The sequence below is a fragment of the Mixophyes fleayi genome, chromosome 4 (assembly GCF_038048845.1).
Source record: "Mixophyes fleayi isolate aMixFle1 chromosome 4, aMixFle1.hap1, whole genome shotgun sequence".
NCBI classification, from domain to species: domain Eukaryota; kingdom Metazoa; phylum Chordata; class Amphibia; order Anura; family Limnodynastidae; genus Mixophyes; species Mixophyes fleayi.
This window is the reverse complement of record NC_134405.1, coordinates 285,275,493-285,289,816: the sequence shown is the minus strand read 5'-3', so window position 1 is coordinate 285,289,816 and position 14,324 is coordinate 285,275,493. Positions and strand designations below refer to the sequence as shown.

At 39.8% G+C, this 14,324-nt stretch overlaps 1 protein-coding gene across 2 annotated transcripts in view; it reads left to right on the top strand.

The window, feature by feature from the left end:
* The window catches only part of DOCK2 (dedicator of cytokinesis 2), a 699,501-nt gene that overhangs the window by 337,574 nt on the left and 347,603 nt on the right, over positions 1-14,324 (top strand). For both annotated transcript variants that reach the window (XM_075209814.1, XM_075209813.1), the window contains exons 26-27: positions 2,062-2,210; positions 14,169-14,264. In XM_075209814.1, the coding sequence (XP_075065915.1) occupies positions 2,062-2,210; positions 14,169-14,264 (245 nt within the window). The remainder of the gene's footprint in view (positions 1-2,061; positions 2,211-14,168; positions 14,265-14,324) is intronic.

Here is a 14,324-nt window from a genome sequence, read left to right as displayed (position 1 = left end):
TAGACGCCCTCATGAAAATGCACACAGTAATGTCTAAAGCAGAAGATTTTAAACCTTTTTTCACATAGCTCTCACCCCCCACCTTTGGAGTTTAGTTGTCAATAAGGACAGATTGATCTCCCAAATGTCACTGGGCTTTCAAAGTGAGCTAGGGATGTCCTGAGATCCGATGGTAATCGTATCACAGATGCTCAAAAATCCGACAGATTTTATTCCTAGGGAAAAAAAACGAAATGTGAGAAAAACGAATAGAAAATAAAGACACTTACCTGGAAACCGAAGGTCCACATCTCCGATTGAAGTGTATGCTGACAGGCAGTGATTCCGAAGACACAGGACTCCGGCACTTCACTTTGACGTCAGCGTGACTTAGATGAAGGTTCATTTAAAGCGGAAATGTCTGGACCCTGCAGGCTAAGTATTTAAACACTTAACCTGCAAGGTCCACCCATTGTAATTCTGTAATGTGTAATGGGAAAGTAAATCAGAATACTTTACACAAAACTGTTTGTATGTGCATGTTTTTATCCAAGTTTTTCCAGTATTTCTTCAAAAAGCCAAACAATGTAGGTAAAATAGCAAAATGATCCATGGATGGAATGACATTGGTCCGCCTACCTCTACACTGTTACTAGGTTTTTTCACCTCGCACTCATCTTTTGTATTGTCATGTATCTATATGTGATATATATGTAGCTGTAAAAACCTCTGGTAAAGATAAAACTGCTTCTCTTTTACTATTTAGATGCCCATAAGATCCCCCAGATCATTCAGTTGCATTACTAAAGGGAACAGACTGCACATAGTTCTGGGAACAGATTTTGCTTGAATAAATTATAATGTTTAAATGATTTAAATCACACAAAACTGTGTGTCATGGCTACAGACCTCTGGGATTTAAACTATAGTAACAAAATGAGAGCTTCTCAAACCTGTTTTTAGGTTGATAACACAGGCCACTTCTTCTTGAGTAGAGAAAATTGTATATGTGACTATGTTGTTAGTTTCTTTACAGAATAGTCCTTACATTTTACTTTGTCATGGGTAGATGAGATGCAGGATGAAACACCTTCCTAAATAATCAGACTTATAATAGGATTACGTAAGAATCTTGAAATTATCTTGCAATCTTAAGTAGTACAGTGGTGTCACACAAGTGCAGTGCCTGAATGCTCCAAATTTAAATAAATTATGTCAATGAGTACAACAAAGAGGGAGTCCCATAAGCAATTTTTAAAGCGCTGACAGCACCGTTTTTGACAAGTGCTCAAAGTGCGCAATAATAATTCTCTCCGATTGTAATACCATACTTGTCAACTTTTTGTCCCGCCCAAAAGGACGCAATTTGCGAAGCCTCGCCCCCTCCAGACATACATGCAGGCTCTAATCTGCAGATGCGGGAGAATTGCCTGCTTTCTTGGGATTCCAGGAGACCTCGGGAGAGCTGACATGTATGTGTAATACGTTAAGGGCCTGAGTCATTAAAGAGAGCAAAGCAAAAAAAAGGAGTAAATTTCTTTGGACAAAACCATGGTACAATGCAAGGGGTGCAAATTTGTTTATTATTTTGCACATAAAGAAAGTGCTGGCTGTTTATTCATGTAGCACACAGATGCTTGATAGCTTTATTTTACACTGAAATTTAAAGTTAATCTAGCACATGCCCTATCCCAACTATAAATCTGTCCCTACATTTTAAGTTTACCTCCCCCCTCCAATGCAACATGGTTTTGCCAAGGTGCAAAGTTACTGCTTTTTTGCTTTGCTCTCCTTAATGACTCAGGCCCTAAATGTGAATAGACCATGTCACAAAGAACATTCTAAGCTCTCATTGCAAGCTGTTTGATTGGAAATGCTGCTTTTTATTGAGCTGCACTGAAAACTTGAGCACTTCTAAAGATGGAAAAACTCTAGCGTTCAAAGCAACAGTGTGACACAACCCTTAATGACTACGAATATCTACAAAATGAATTAAAATATTTCTATATCAAAATGTTGACACCTTGAATAACACAAGTACACAAGAGGTTCCTCACTCCGCATTCTTATTCTTATTTTCAGAATGCCGTGATATTTTGCTACCTATGATCACCAAAGAGTTGAAAGACTGGCTGGAACAAGAAAAACAAGAGCTGCCCCAAATGAAGGAAAAGAAGTTATGTGTGGATTTACTCAACAGCATTCTAGAGGTGCTCAGCAGCCAGGATATGGTATGTTTAGCAGTGATGGCCATTGTATTTTCTTCCTGAAATTGACTAAACCTGTCAATATAAAGTATTTTGACCACTGGCTTCAATTGTATTATACTGTTTTTTATTGTCTTTTTTATTGCCATTCTAACCATTTTTTGGATATTAAAAAGAAAAAGTTGTATGTGTGGTGTTTAGGAGCTACAACATTCAATTTACATATGCTATTATTGAGTAGCTGAATCTATAACTGCTACAACAGTGACTCCAAGTTGGCCAGAATTTGCCATTATGAAGTAATCCCATGGGTGTAATTTTTTTTGTTTATCTTATTATCATCTCTATTGACATGCCAACTCTAATTGGAATCACTTGCTACTCACAGAGGAATCATTGTTGTGCTTTATTTAAATTCTCATCAGCTTCAGGTGAGCCCACCATGCATGAATGAACATGCCCAAAATGATTACCTCTATCACCATGTTCTTGGGCCATTGCTAGATAAGCGCTGGGGCTCAGCTAATCTCACTACATTCATAGTCACATTTACTATTCACTAATACACGCACAATTTTTTTTTAAAAAAAAAATAAGTGGAGACACTGTGTTTGAGTCTGACAATCTAGTTCTAAGATTGAACAATGATGTAGCATGGTCCACAATATAGAAAATTTATAATTTTTCTCTTTTTGCCTTTTTTTTCCTGTTTAAAATAAAAAGTCTTTTTTTTAATATGTTACCTACATAGAAAAGAAAAGAAAACAAAAATGTGATGTGAAGGAGTTAAATGGCAATTAAACCTATTTCTTGGTATACCAAACAAATTAAATGTAGTCCCAATAATACTCAATGGGAATTATGCACTGGGCACTTATATCAAACTCTGAATAGTGTTTCATGTCGGAACTTGTCCTAAATGGTTAACTGAATATGTCTGAATATGGCGCTAGCCATTCAGTTTTATGGGGATCCTTCGCAGCCTTCCTGCTCCCTCTTGCATTAATTTATGACATATAGACATGCGCAGTAAAGAGTCCAGGTCAGAACCCGGAGTTAACTTTAGAATGAAGTCATCGCAGGGACAGTCTCCTATCAGACGCGCTGTCCCTGCGTGACTTCAATAGTAAGTTGCTCTGTTAGTTCATCTATCATTGTTGCAATGGCAGATGATAATTAATGGGGCATAAGTCTGAATATAAATATATAGGCCCCAAAGTCAGCTGGTATCATAAGAAATCCACCCATGTCTAAAATATTTAGGGCTCTGTGCAGAATATTTAAGCATAACATATAACACAGCTCTGCTCAAAAACAGAGCTGGGAAAAGAGGAAAGTCACACAAAGTCGATTGGTAGTAATTAAGTTTGTTAATATATATATACTTGTCCTCCTTCCACCCTGACTCTTCCTTCTTCGCTCCACCCCCAAAAGATAGCCACGTGAAGGAGGCAAATATAGAGGAAAGAGTGGAAATGTGCCGATCTTTCCTACATATTTGTTTTGAAACATAGACCCCACTTTTACTCTAGGGTTAACTGGACTACCTGTGTAGCTTGTCTGCAATTTGAAACAGAGTTTGGTAATTCAGTACTTCATTGTCCCATCTTCCTCTGTGCTTCCTAAACAGCAATGAAACTGTCTACAGCAAAGGTCCCAGGCATAGGTTACATTGTAAGGAACTTCAATAAAGAGTGATCTCATATAATTGTATTTTCAGTTTTTGATGATACCAAATTTCAATGGGAAAATGGAAGTATTTGCTGTAAATCAATAAGTGAAAAGTCATTTGCACCAAAAAGTTATTTTTATATAGAGATGGTCACTGACCCCCGTGTTTTGGTTTTGGTTTTGGATCTGGATTACCTTTGTGTTTTGGTTTTGGCAAAACCGCCTTTGCGTGTTTTGGTTTGGTTTTGGTTTTGTTTGGTTTGGTTTTGCAAATTTTTGTAAAAAATACAAATTTTTTGGTCTAAATAACCTAATTTAGTGCTCCACCAGTTTCTTCGATAAATGAGGTAATTTTAAAGCTAATAAATTATGAAAAAAAACTGTTTAATCCCTGGTAGGCCGTCCTTAATTCTGCACACAAACCTGATTGACTTCCTCTCCATCTATGCCTATTGTCAATGCAGCCATTGTCTTTGGGTGTATATTACACCCTACACTTGTAGTTAAATAGAAAAAAAACAGCCTGCATTGACTGTACGTTAAATAGAAATGGACAAAGGCAGTTTGGTATCTGTCTGCATCAGACTCCCTCTCCACTAGTAGTAAAATAGAAAACTATTCGGCCGTTATAGACTGTAGAATATAAATAGAAATGGACCAAGGTAGTTTGGAGGCTGTCTATGCCCCCCCCCCTCCACTTGTAGATAAATAGAAAAAAAGCAGCCTGCATATTCTGAACAATATAAAAATAAATGGACCAAGGTAGTTTGGTGGCTGTCTATGAGCCCCCCCCCCCCTCCACTTGTAGTTAAATAGAAAAAAAGCAGCTTGCATATTCTGAACAATATAAAAATAAATGGACCAAGGTAGTTTGGTGGCTGTCTATGACCCCCCCTCCCCCCCTCCACTTGTAGTTAAATAGAAAAAAAGCAGCCTGCACAGACTGAACAATATAAAAATAAATGGACAAAGGCAGTTTTGTATCTGTCTGCATCAGACCCCCTCTCCACTAGGGGTAAAATAGAAAACTATTCAGCCGTTATATACTGTAGAATATAAATAGAAATTGAGAAAGGCAGTTTGGCATCTGTCTGCATCATCCTAATCAACATCCTCATTAGCGCTCTCATTGCCTACACAAATCTCCCCCTCATCCTCTTCTAATTCCAAAGTGGCATCCTCAATTGGAATATCACCGGCTACACTTGGGCTGTTCAGGCACACATCAGCAGAACTGCTGAAAGGGCCCTTCTTTATGGGTATACTATCAGAATGCTCACGATTACACATACCATTGTTGGAGGGACTCTTCACAGGGATTGGTGTCATTTCTGATTTTGAGCATATATTTTCCTCTACTGCCTTACTGTTTTCTTGCAGCTAGGCTTTCATGCGTAACAGTAGTTGTGCACCACTTTTGGACTGCAAATTACTTGGTCTTGCTTGGTCACAAATGACCGTACAAGAAGAAGGCTCAGTAATATTTTTTGATCTGGCACTAATACAGAAAGGCGAAGGCCACATTCTTTCTTTGCCACTGCGTGTGTAGAATGGCATGTTGGCAATTTTCTTTTTATTGGCAGTTAACTTTTCCTCAGTTACACTTCTTTTTCGCTTCAACACGGTAAAAACATTTTTGGGGTGTATTTTTTTCCCTGATTTAAAAAGACTATGTACTTTTACATAGGCTTTACCAGATGACGTACTGGGAACACTACCATCAGGACTGGTGCCAGCACCTGCTTGCTGATCCTGCTCATATGTGGACTGCTTTGAATCCATTTAAATGAGCCCAAAGCACTTGACGTACAAAATATTCAATAGATAGTGCTGCTAGATATAACTTTTTGCAGACAGAAAAATAATTGTTTCACACTGGGGAATATGGGACACCCCAAAGCACTTGTAGTGCAAAATATTCAATAGATAGTGCTGCTAAATATGACTTTTTGCAGCCGGGAAAATTATTGTTTGACACTAGGGAATATGGGACACCCCAAAGCACTTGTAGTGCAAAATATTCAATGGATAGGGCTGCTAAATATGACTTTTTGCAGCCAGAAGAATTATTGTTTCACACTGGGGAATATGGGACACCCCAAAGCACTTGTAGTGCAAAATAGTCAATAGATAGTGCTGCCAAATATGACTTTTTGCAGCCAGAAAAATTGTTTCACACTGGGTAATATGGGACACCCCAAAGCACTTGACGTGCAAAATATTGTATAGATACTGCTGCTAGATATGACTTTTTGCAGCCAGAAAAATTATTGTTTCACACTGGGGAATATGGGACACCCCAAAGCACTTGTAGGGCAAAATATTAAAAAAAAATGCCTCCTCTTTCCTCCTCTCTTCCTGCTGTAACAATTGCTAATAGAATTGCTAGCAGAATTTCAATAATAATTGAAAGAATAAGGTATACAAATAATTGCTCTGTCCCTGCTCTAATACAGCCTGTGACCTAACCCTGCGGTCTCCCTCTGTCAAATGGATTGCTGTGGAGGCTGGTATTTATGCATTTCAAATTTCACAAGAACCGAGCTCCGAGATCTGACGACGTCACAATGGCGTTTTGCCTCGATTTCAAATCCGAATGGGCGGGAGCTCGGATCGGTACTCGGATAGGCGAAGTTCGGGCGGGTTCGGATCTCGGGGAACCGAGCCCGCCCATCTCTATTTATATAATACACTGATGCACTTAATATACAGTAAGCACCCTGCTGGTTGTTTTATCTTCATTAAAATGTTCTCTTTCAATAAGAACATACCAATAGTTATTTTATATTCAAAATTAAAAAAAACATGGCAGCACGATTTTTATTTTCTTGAGTGTCATTTATTCAACCAATATACACTTAATAACGAGTTAACAGGTTCTTAGTGAGCCCCAATATGGAAGTGCTAGTAAATGTATAACTGAATACTGTCAACAAAATTTTAAACAGGATTGTGTGTTCATTAAGAAATGTCAGAATGACAGCTCAGGAGACATAACTCATATTTGGTTTAGAAGGAAACAGAACTTATTTCAGCAATGTATTTTATATTCTATATCTTTAAAAGAAAATGTACAGTTTCTTATTTCTAAGACCCTTGTAGATTTATCTTTACGTGTTATATATTAAGATTATTAAACGTTGGTTGCAGAGCATCCTTTTATATGTCCTTTCATTCTGCAAAAACAGATAATTTAGATGCATTGCTAATTGGCCAACATAAGAAAATGCTGCAAATAATTTGACCAAATCTGTATTATTTCGGAAACACTGATGTAACTGAAGATATTTCTAAGGTTTAACTGTGAATACCAGAATTCCTATCTATATTCTTTTTAAAAAAATAAAAGAAATGGGGCACATGGCTTCAATACCATCTTAGCTCACCTAGAGCTTGTAGCCTTGTAGCTCCGGCTACAAGGTCATAAAATACGTGTCATTTTGGCTGTTCTGCCATTCCATCTGGAACTCGAGCCCCCATAACAACTCCCCAACCATCTGCGGTCCCTTCAGTCCAATTCTGCAATTTGACTGAGGCCGCAAGTGGAGACGATGATGTGCGGCCTACCCTGAGCAGTGTTTCACTTGGCAAGGAATAGTTAACTTACCATCTACATGGGCCCCTTCCTTACATCACAGTATTAATATTATTATTATTTATTTATAAGGCGCCACAAGGTTTCCGCAGCGCCGACCACAGTACAAACAATGGACAGTACAGGGAATAACAGTACAGAACAATAAATGAGTAAGACTTCAGAGGCTCCAGGCAAAGCAAATATAATTGAGTTGGAGCAGAAGAGAAGCTAGAGAGACAGGAGGGAGAAGGGCCCTGCACATAAGAGCTTACATCCTAAAGGATTGGACCAAGTGCCTGAGGCCCCCAATGTGGACTGTGTCACTACCAGGATGGTTGTACTTCACGACTATGGACATCCCACAGAGCCACCACAAGACTACCCGCTCCATAGTTGGACAGTCCCGGCCTCCTGGCAGTTTGCTCGAAGTTCGGACCTACTTCTGGTGCTTATTCCCGAGCTGGAGTGCGGGTGAAAGTGACAGAGTCTCCTCGCCAGACAGATCATCTCCAGACAGACGCACAGGATCTCGGGACAGTGTGGTTGCCATCCTAGGGAGCACACCTTATCTAAGTTGGTCTCAGGCCCTGCTACCCTGGAAGCTTGAAACACCAAGATTTGTCCCGCTCAAGATGGTCGCAGGCCCCGCTACCCTGGCAGCTTGCAACACCAGGATTTGTCCCGCTCAAGCCGGTCGCAGCACACAGAGTTGTGAGAGGTGGTTCCTACATCACTCAGCAGCTCCCTCCGCATTTCTCACGTGCAGTACTGTACCTCAGACTCCCATCTATGTCCAAAGGGGGCCAATATTACTCTTACTATTACTCAGGAAACACAGCTGTGGGTTTGGTGACTGTGCAGACCTTACCTCTTTGCAGTCCTTTGAAGGGGACTTTGCTACTATTCAGAATGCGAAAGCTCTGTTTGCCTTTACACCATCGGCTGCCACTTATACTCTACCAGGGGTCTTCGAATCTCCACCAGCAGCTACATTTTGCTGTGAACTTTCAGTGGGCTTAATTCCTGGCTCCGCTGTTCTCTTTATTACACAACCTCTCCAATATAGCTTAACTGCTTAGTAACTATCCAGCAGTATGCTCCTGACTGTATGATGCAGGTGGCTAGCCCCCTGCATGCACCTCCTTGTGAATTGCCTCCTGCAGCCCTGGGGATAAGTGCGTGCTCCCTTTCAACTGACTTTCCATATCTCTCAGTTCCACAGGAGTCTTGTATTGCAACTTCACTAACTGACTAGAGCGCAGCAGTACTTGCCAAACACGACCACTGTCTATTGACCACTCTTGCATACCTACTGTTTATATCATCATGCTCACGGAGCATGCCTGATATGTAATGCTGGACTTCCCGCCCCTGTGACTAATCATGTGATCTCCTTTCTATATACAGTTCTTGCACTTGACTGGTAATCTGCCTTCTTAGCCTGTTGGCACGATCGGGTAGGACGCTATGCCTCCCAAGAGGCAAAATCCAAATGCTCTTGCCCCTCCAGTCCACTTTCTACCAAAAGCTGCCTCTAAAGTGGGCTCCTCTCCTTCTGCCAAGGATTGCTTACAACCTGCTTTGATTCATACCAGGCCGCTAGGCGTCCGACAATACTGGACACATCCTCAATGTGCTGGACTCTGTATGGGAAACCCAGGAAGAGCTAGTTCTGCTCTCTCTAGATACAGAAAAAGACTTTGATAGGCTACACTGGCTCTTTATGCAGTTAAATTCGGTTTTAAAGGTGATATTTCATGCTTCATGCTATTCTAGCTCTTTATCAGGCACCAACAGCCAGAATATTTAGTAATGGCTTTCTCTCTTTTGCATTCTCCATCTCTAATGGCACCAAGCAGGGCTGTCCTATATCACCTCTCATGTTCACCTTGGCCATTGAGGCTTTGGCCCAAACAATTAGGTCTGCATCTGATTTCCCTGGACTTACTCTTAATGCCTCTTCTCATAAATTATGTTTGCAGATGATGTGTTTCTGTTTGTCACCAGCCAGGAGACCTCTTTGGGCGGCCCTTCAGATAACCCTCGACCAATACAGTGCTGTCTCTTTTTATAAATTGAACATTACCAAATCTGAAATGTTACCAGTTAACATTCCCTCGCCCTCTCTTGCACTTCTGCAGCGGAAGTTCCCCTTCGTGTGGGTACAGGAATCTTATCTGCATAGATTACCGTCACCACCGCTGATCTTACTTAAACTAATTTTGCACCTCTGCTTTTACATCTTACTATATTTGCCAAGAGCTGGGTCGACCACGAAGTCCCCTGGCTGAGTCGTATAGCTACTTTTAAGATGATGCTTCTCCTGAAATTAATGTACCTCTTTCACATTATGCCCTATTTTGTCCCCAAGAAGTACATAGACCTTCTTTATAATCTGATGATAAACTATGTATGAAAGCAGAACTCCCCCATTATTGAGTATCAGTGTATGACCCTTTCTAAATGCCAGGACAGTCTAACACTTCTCAGTTTAGCTCTCTACCAAGAAGCCTGCATATTGTCCTAACTCATGGACTGGTTTATCCCTTCCAATGCTAAGCCATGGGTGCCCCTGGAACCGGACTCATGCCCTGCTTATCCTTTAGTGGATCTGCTGTGGACCACTAGGAAAGCCTGTCCACCATCCACCTACCTGCTCCTGTCCATTCCAAATGCTTTACAGATAAGGGATTGATTAATTCACCAAGCAATGCCAAGCTAGGCTATTCACACTATAAAAGAGAGACCTGCAGCGTGTGGACCTCCTTTCATAGTGGGAACCAGTATCGGTCTGGTCAGCATGGGGCTGAACTCTCTAGGGAAATCAGGCCTGTAATATAATGTGCACCCCATAGCAAAAATCAGCCCCATGCTGATAGCGCTGACAGTTATCCCAAACCCACTGGCCATGTAATACCCCCAGTTAAGTGATAACTTACTGAAACATGCAATTTACATGGGGTGGCACTGAATGGGTACACACTGAATTTGGGCATGGGGTGTAATTTGGGAGGCGGTGATGTCCCTTGCGTGAAAAAGAGAAAGACATTGATTGGAGGCTTAAATTTGAACTGGAGTAGCTGTTATTCAGAAGGAGGTTATGTCTCTGCTCCACCCTTAACTTAAACCATTAACATCTCATAGCTATAACTGTTAAAACAGGATTAGCACAGGTTGCATGATGGGATGGGGTGTCATAGTTTGTGGGTGATTTAGGGCCTCTCTTTTGTTGCTAAAGGATGCATCTGTCCTTCTGTTGAGGCTGAGACGCTTATAATATATTAAATAATTGATAGTAGAAAACAGTTATTATATTTATAAATATAAAAGAGACAGAATGGAGATTGCTGCAATTGGGGGCTGGGACACCGCAACAGTGTGTCTCAAAAATGTAATTCTGGGATTTAATATAATAGGAAACAGTAAACTGATAGATCACTAGGAAATGTGATTTAATAGGTCTGATTTAAAAGAAACAATGGAACATGTAATTGCCATTTTCCATATAAACTTTTTTACCATAATACTAACTAAAACAAATGGCTTCAGTTTACAGTGTCCATCCAACTTTTGCTCCCATATTGTGAATTATACAAATTGCATTATTTAATACATGCAGCACTAGTGTCACCTTGATAAATGGACCAGCCTAAATTACCCTCTACGTCCTTGAAGAGGCATTTTAACTGAGGTAATATAACAATGCAGATTACAGGAGGACACTTCTAGCCCTGATGCAGCAGCAGGTTGTGACAGGAATAATGTGGATTCCAAATTTGGCTAGATAACTGGGATATTTGCCAACATACCAGATGCTGTCATTGGAATTATTTATTTAACAGCGATTTCTCTTTGAAATACAGTGAAGGAAGCAGCAGATTTTATCTACATGTTATAATGTAATATTTTATATTTAAATAAAACATAAAATCAAGACATAATATATAGAGTGACTTGGGATTTGAGATGAGTTCTTATGCAGAAATATGGGTAATGTAAGTAATATTACAAGATTTCTTTTTTTTAAGGCACGTTTGACTAGGGTCAGTGGACGCTATCATACTTCATCTTCTGCTCATCTATGTTTACCATGCATTGAAGTTGGCAGTGGATGAACATTATTTAGCCAATCGGATATTCAGAATGATCACAGAAGCACAGAGTGTATCAGTAGATGAGCCTGTGATCTTGAGGGTGGCAGTTACCAGTCCTCGCATGAGGAGTACACATGTGACGAGTTCAGTGTCATGATGTGACCATAAGCATGGACACAGCTGGGAGGCCAATATACCGAGAGTGTGATAGTGTTAAGAGAGCAGGGTCTCCCAACAGTTATGTGAAGCAGCAGCGGGTGACATACATCTAACTTGTTGCGTAGACATTTGTGTTTTCCGTAACATTCTCTCACTAACAGATTAATATACAGTTCTTAAGTTCTCTTTTCTCATCAAATTATATAGAATATAATAGAAGGGAAAATATATTTATGTATGTTATTTACTTGATTGGTCGAGGTGGGGGTGTATACGGTGGTATGCCAAACCGCTGCTTCTCCTACTCTCTTTATTGTAAAACTATCACATTCCATACATTTATATTCCCATTACATTTTTCATACAACCACTTCTAAATTTCATCTTCCACCACTGATCTACTTTGTGTGTATAACAAACATGTTGCTTAAAAGAGTTTTTTGGAGGGTTAGAGATCAATTCTATGGGGAGTTGCCTGTGCTGTCCAGATGAAATATGTGAAGCGTAAAGAAATGCAAGAAGTGATATCGGCATAAACCATTATCGTTGGTTAACAATATATCTCTGTTTTAAAATAAGATGCAGTATTATTTCTCTTGCAAGTCACAATGTTTTCTATTCACTGCAAGCAAAGCAGCTATTTTATAGTAACACTGCACTAGGATGACCTAAGAGAAGCTGGTGTATTATTCCTGCTCCAATCATCACTCCAGGAGGAAGTTGTATACAAGCCCACATCCCTATACAATGTGCATTATTTTACTACAACATCAATGCATGCAATTTGAAATAGCTTGTGCTGGTGCTTAAGAAAGAGGACACTTTTATGAGTGTAACATAATATTATGACATTGTTACATATATAAAAATAAAACACATAATATACACATTTTCACCTTGTCTGTTTATAACTATTCAGTTCATGCAACATTGATGAGTTCTGTAGCATTTACTTCACCACGTTCATTCACATTGAATATTCTCAGCTTATACTGAAATAAATTGGGGCAGTTCTATTGTATTGGTCAAAGTCAGAAAGTTTTCAAACCCTTTACTTAAATTTCTTTTACCTTGGGAAAATAGAATTTAAAAACAACAGCAGGGACATATAGAGCATGCTGACTCAGTTATAGTGGATGACCTGAATTTGTCAATTAGCTGAAATTAGCTTTCTCTCTCATGGTGTCACCTTCAGAGCCTCTGAATTTCCTCAGTTCTTCAGCTGGCTGCTTTGAAATGATCCAACTTCCTAAGCAGGGAGTGCAAGGAAAAGCAATATTGAAGGGCAAATCATTTGCAGATAATATTTTGTGTGTCTTCTATCTATACCTTACAACTGCCATTTAGTACTGACTGGTTGTGCTACCCTGCTCACAGGTCCTTTCTGGAATCCGCTATGCCTATAATCTTTGATGGAGTTTCAGTTTTCAACCAGGGATCTGAGATGAACCACAGAGCTCTGTGAAAAATGACTGTACTGAGCAGGGCCCAGGGCTCCTGGGAGGGAAAGGACCAAATCTTTCATAGGTTGTTATGTGGCTTTAACAAACATGCCATTCTTGAGAAAATCAACTATAAAACTTCCCTCTCTGACTTGTTTTCCTACTATCTTGCTTTAGTATTATATAAATTAGATGTTTGTATTAGATGCTTGTGCGGGCGGTCCTGTGTGCTGAGATGACAATAGGGTATAATTATTAACAGACAATGAGACTTTCTGTGGTTTGTTGAAGTGCCATAAACTTTCTGAGGCTGATATTGCCTTAAGGTCGACATGATTGCCTTGTGGGGGGGTGGGGGGGGTGGGGGGGGGGGGTGGGGGGGTCAATAGAACAACACATAATTTAAGAGAACAACAGGCTTAAATAAAACAAATCTTATAATACACTATTTTTATGTATCATAACAAGTGTAAAAAGGATCTAAGTTGTGGAGTATTGATAGGATGGATCTTATGGGGTCAGGGGAGGAAGGGATATTTGGGGTTGTTAGTATAGACATGAGCGGGACAGAGGGGAGGGAAGGAGGCAAGTTCTCTGGACTGCTGATGTACTGATAGTTTTGGGGTGGGCGGACCTCACGGATCAAAGTATTCAGTCCAGGCGTTCCATATTGACAAGAATTGATGAGGTCGGTCATGAGTCATAACTATGATGTGTTCTAGTTTGTAGATAATTGATAGGAGCAGGGATTGTTGGGGTTCAGGATTCTTTCAATTCACAGCAATCAGGTATCTAGCTGCTGTATCATATATGCTGAGCAAGTTTCCATATCTGTTTAGAGATATCTGGGGGTTTTCCAGGAAGAAGATAAAAGGAGAGGTTTGGGTGGAGTTTTATCTGGATAATCTTTGTTTTATTTTTCTTTTTAACATTTTGAGAAATAGTCATGAAAAGAGAATATTTTACTAACAAATTAATGAGGGGGTCAAAATACCTAACATAGATACATTACATCTAACTGTAATATTTCTTCCCACAGAAATCAACTTTCCATCACATTCAAGAAATAACCGTGCAACTATTGCGGACAGTAAACAGGACAGTCATAATGATGGAACGAGATCAAGAATTAACTGTAAGTAAAACAGAATCATATTATTACTGTGGCATTAACAAGAGTACATACATGTATTTT